At 50.0% G+C, this 5,096-nt stretch overlaps 1 protein-coding gene and 1 long non-coding RNA gene across 2 annotated transcripts in view; both read left to right on the forward strand.

Annotated features, from left to right (window-relative positions):
• Positions 1-1,879, forward strand: part of LOC146756647 (uncharacterized) — a 4,521-nt gene extending 2,642 nt beyond the window's left edge. Inside the window, exons 2-4 of the long non-coding RNA XR_014937280.1 lie at positions 434-573; positions 1,596-1,664; positions 1,806-1,879. This is a non-coding gene — a long non-coding RNA (uncharacterized LOC146756647). The remainder of the gene's footprint in view (positions 1-433; positions 574-1,595; positions 1,665-1,805) is intronic.
• A 726-nt stretch (positions 1,880-2,605) lies between these two features.
• On the forward strand, positions 2,606-4,558 carry LOC146756648 (uncharacterized). The gene is made up of 3 exons (XM_085524118.1): positions 2,606-2,883; positions 3,408-3,549; positions 3,735-4,558. The coding sequence occupies exons 1-3, from the start codon at positions 2,733-2,735 to the stop codon at positions 3,829-3,831; spliced, it is 390 nt and encodes a 129-aa protein (XP_085380244.1). The 5' UTR covers positions 2,606-2,732; the 3' UTR covers positions 3,832-4,558.
• The last annotated feature ends 538 nt before the right edge of the window (positions 4,559-5,096 follow it).

Here is a 5,096-nt window from a genome sequence, read left to right on the forward strand (position 1 = left end):
ATATCATACTCCTTGGCACCCTCAGAGCTCTGGTAAAGTAGAACGAATGAATGGGGAAATTAAAAAACAACTTAGAAAATTAATGATAGGAACTAAGACATCTTGGATAAAATGCTTGCTGTTAGCTCTGTTAAATATATGTGTGAAGCCCAGAACTGATCTGGGAATTTCACCTTTTGAAATGCTGTATGGTATGCCCTATAATCTTGAAATACCTCTTGGTCACCCCCATTTACAAGATGATCAATTAAAATCTTATACAATTAATGAGTGGGTGCAAGGAACTACAAGAAGGATCTGATTGCACAGCAGTCCCCATTGGAGATAGCAATCCATAGGATACAGCCGGGGGATGGGGTCCTAATAAAAACTTGGAAAGAAGCTACACTAACACCACAAGGGGAAGGTCCCTATGTTGTTTTATTTACTGCAGAAACAGCTATTCGAACCGCAGAGAGAGGATGGACTCATGCCAGCCGTGTTAAAGGACCCATCGGTGACGAGAAGTGGGAGGTAGCTCCCGGGAGTGACGACCTGAAACTCACAATGCGACAAGCCCAATGGGTATTCCAGGTAAAGGCTTCCCCTGAAGAACACTACTGCTGCTGAGAAGAACTAAAAAAACCCCTCGTAGCTGGTTGCAACCCAGTTGACGAGTGAGGCAGAGGAGTGAATTGTGGGGAAAGATGGGCCTTAGGGGTATCCATTGGTACTTGGGGATTCTCACAGTGATCACATTTTGTATAGCAGCACAACGCCACCCACACCAAGCTTCCTTACATCCCTGTGTGACCTGGTACCTATACAGCCCAGTCTAAACCAAAAGGGTTACTATTTTTGCCTAAGCTCAAACCTAGGGAGGGGATACTGTAACCACCCAGGCTCATATTACTGTGCCTATTAGGGATGTGCAACTATTGCCTCAAATTGGGCACCTGGGGCTGGGCAGGATAAATATCTACAAGTAGGGCATGGACCCTATGGGTGCATACCTCCTAACCGAAACCCACAGTTGGGAAGATGGGCTGTGTGGGGATCAAAGACAGAGAGAGAGAGAGAAACATCTGCCAGCAACAATGGATAAATGTAACGAATCCAGATAACCCAGTGTGGCTGTTAGGGAAAATATGGGGTGTAAGTGACTTGCGGAATCAAACTCTATAACACATAGATGGGTTATAAAGCAGGTATGTTTATTCCAGTGCTGGGTGCAAGGGGGATAGCTCCACCAAACTTGCACATGGACTTGTAAAATCGTGACACAGATATAGGTACATCTCATACATAGTCAATGATTTCTCGGAATTCTGATACATATTCAATAGTTGTTTAGCATGCAGACCCCCTCTTGTTCTTATCAGGGGGATGCAACTCCTCTTCTGGTATTTACAACATCTATTCTCCTCCTTGCCTGATGACTTCCGTGAGGTCTCACTCCTTATCTGCATCCTTCCTGCTCTCCCAGGCCCCTTGTTTCCCTGTGCGGAAGGGAGAGAATAGTGTTGTGAAGGAATCCCTGGCTTTAATTGCATCCTGCGACCTTGTGGCTGAAGGGATGCTCAGTAGCAGTTGCTTTGTCCTGTGTTCATTTGCAGATTTGACTAGAGGAGTTGATCCAGCTTCCTCTCTGAGATCTGGAACTGAAACTCTGTCGGATCGCGCAGGTACGTCATAGCTTTGAAATTCTTTAGAGAGCTTTTGCTGCCCGTTTCAGTGCCATTTCATGGCACAGTCCCCTGTACGCTCTGCTACTCAGTTGATGCTGTAGTGTGTGACTGAAACTTTTCATGGGTCTTTGGTTGCAGAAGTGCCCCCAGTGTGGGCCCTGCCCGGTCATCGGTTTCCTCCTGTGCTGGAGCCCAGTTGGAATCCCAGCAGTGAGTACTCTGTCTTCACTGACTTGGCTGACTCGCCGCTGATCTTCAAAACTTCATGCACGTGATATTTAACTTCATACATTCTGTTAAGGTCCGGAAAGAGAAGAGGATGAATCCAAACGAGGAAAATACTCTCAGGGCTCATCCCGTCTCCTGAAGCGACTGCTGAAGGAAATGGAGAAGGCAGAGCGTGGTGGGTATACTTCAGTCTGTTCACTGTGGGACCTGGGAAGCTGAGGTGTGATATGCAGGTGTGGGCAGGCTGTAGCCTGCACAGCAGGAAGGAATGGGTCAGAGCCGTGCTGCAGCCGTGTTCCATGTATCACCTTGCAGGTGCTGTCAAGCACCAGAGCTGGTCTGCTGCCAGATGGTCTGCATCCAGCCAAGACCCAGAGGCAGCTGCTCCCCCAGCACAACCATTACTTGTCAGAGCTGCTTTGTGCAGTCGTTGGCACCCAGATGGCAGCAAGTGGCAAAGTGGCAAGCGCTGTGCTTCTGTTCATCCAAAGCCCTCTGTGCAGCTGAGCAAGTTCAAGGCAGGAGAAGCATCCCGAGCAGGGTTGGCTGCCTTTGCTAATGCTGGAAATGAGGTGGAGATGCTAATTCTGAAGGCTTGGACTGTGTGTTAGAGCTTGGATTTCAGCCTGCAGCTACCTGGCTGTGATGGGCTGGTGACAGCACAGAATGTGAGGGCCTTGCACAGGAGCTGATTCCTCAAGAGGTATGAGGGAGTCAGCATTGTCCAATAGCTGGGAGGGCCCAAATGCCTTTGGGTAACAGAGGGGCTCACAGTGTACTTGGGGGTGGGGGGCCTGGACTTTACCTGAGCTCGGGATTGGAGAAGCTCAGTTTTTGATGAGGGCACGTGACATCCCACTCCTACTGCCCTGCTTTCTTTCTAAAGGAACGGACCAACAAAGTGAGCCAGATGCACTCCAGGAAGGTGGATATCCCACACTGCCCATCCCGGACAGAGGAATGCAGGCAGCACCAACCAGCATGCCAGGTAATTTCTGTCCCATGATCATACGGTGTCACAAACCAGAGTCACTGCGTGCCTGCAGGCTCTTGCTGCCAGCTCTTGCACACCAGGTCAGCAGCCAGACCTGAGCGTGTGAGCATAGAGCACATGTAAAAGAAGCAGGAGTGTTTCTCCCCTGGGCTGGCTCTGGCTGTGCCCTGTGCTGGCTGAAGCCTGACCTTCAGCCTGGGGGGCGTCCCACAGGAGAGCTCAGGACACGCATGCCGGGAAAAGCATGAGGGATTCTGCTCTGTAGCTCTCCCCACAGACCAAGCCCAGACCCCAGAGTACAGCCCCAGCTCTCGGCCCAGAGGAGGACACGGGTAGTGCCTGTGCAGCCTCTTCGTACCCAACGAGAGGTGGAAGCAATCCTTCTTGTCCTCCGGTGCTTCGGCACCAGAGACGGAGGCACCCACTGACAAAATGACCTCTTGGGTCCATGAAGCACACTGAGAGATTATCTGTAGCGCAGCTGAAGGTAACGTGGGACATTGTCTCATTTCTTCCAGGGATGAACACAGGCAAAAGCACAGAGGCTGCTGCTCACAGATCTGTGCGGAAGCGCCGCATTCCGGTGACGGTCTCAGCGATGCTGCTGCCTGCGCTGGTGCTGGCCGTTGGTACTGTGATATGGGTGCTCAAAAACTACCTGTGAGTTGGCCTTTCCCCAGAACACCTTATTGCTGCATTTGGCAATGAAGCATTTGTGGTGCCAGGATCCTGGACGGCCAAATCAGCCGCTGGCAGTACACTGCCAGGACTCAGGTTGCAAAGTCTTTCAAGTTTCCCCTTATTTCCTGTCAGTGAGTAGTGCTTTCTGAAACTCATTCTCACAGAGCGCGCAAGAGGGAAAAGAGAGCAGCAGAAGCAGCAGATGGAGCTGGGGAAGGCAACGAGACAGACTCTGACCCAGTCAAACAAGAGTCTCCGTAATAGCTCCAGTCCGTTCCATTCTGCCATTGAAGAGGCCAGAAGTCTTCAAGGTCATCTGGAAGACCTGGAGCTTGAACTCAAAGCCATGAAAGAGATCCTTGGGAACAGTCCTGAGTGCTGCCTTCTGTCAGAGGATGGCCCTGAATGTGAGAGCAGAGCTTTTGTCCTTCATCCTGCATTCTCCAGGACAGGTATCACCAGCAGTTTGAAGATTCTTAGCTCGACACAGCTACATTCCTGTTGAGGGTCCTAATGAGGACCCAGAAAACGAGCTTCCTCTGACTGCCGGACAATGCGTAATGTCTTTGGAGATGTGGGTGAGAATGGCTGGTTTCAGGGAGAGCTGACAGATGGCACAAGAGGACTGGTCCCTTCCAATTTGGTTGCAGAGCTTTCAGATGATGAACTGGATACACCTGGAGATCCTGTCAGAATTCCTGCATTGCTCCATCTGCAAGACTACCATTGTTCCACTCAATGGAACAACTCGATGTTGAGCAGAATGTGGTTGAGCTCCTTCGGGAACTCTCTGAGGCGACTGACAGCGGAACTGCATAGCTTTATTGTATATGGAAAACAACCAAACAACTGTCCCCTCCCTCTCCCTTCCCCTCGCACCCCCTATCCCCCCCCCCAAAAAAAAGACAAAAAAACCCCAAAAAAACCCTAAAAAAACAACAAAAAACAACCCACCCTCAATAAAACAAAAAACCAAAACCAATTAAAATCTCAACGCTGTTCTTTTTCTGGGATACACTGAGGTGACGCTTCTTCTAGCTTAGACTTTGCAATGAGTTTGTGTCACGGAGTTCTCTCTAGAGCTCACTCGGTGACAGCGGGAACAAACCCAGGGAGAGAAGGAACAAAGAACCTCCCCTCTCTAACAGAGCGGTGCGGGGGCAATAAAGAACTGGGGGGGGGTTGGCACTCACCTCTCATCGGGGTACCATCCCGTTCTCTGCAAGCCACGATGTTGTGGGAAGCTGTGGAGGAACTGCTCAAATGTATTCTCTCTAAGAGAGGGGAGCAGGTATCTCCTAAATGCATATCCGAGCTGGTAAAATGGGCTCATATGAATGGACACCTTCAGGAGGTGGCACTGATGTTCACTGTAGCCGAATGGCGAGAAATAGTCGACCATATGTGGGACTTTGTTATCTCCAAAAATAAGGAATACAAAATAAATACATTGAAGAATATGCAAGCCGAGTGGGAGATTGCTGCTGCTGTGGTACAAGCTCTATCCGGACCTAGTGCTCAGTCAA

Source organism: Coturnix japonica, chromosome 26 (assembly GCF_054131305.1).
Source record: "Coturnix japonica strain WE chromosome 26, WE-NBRP24, whole genome shotgun sequence".
Lineage (NCBI taxonomy): Eukaryota > Metazoa > Chordata > Aves > Galliformes > Phasianidae > Coturnix > Coturnix japonica.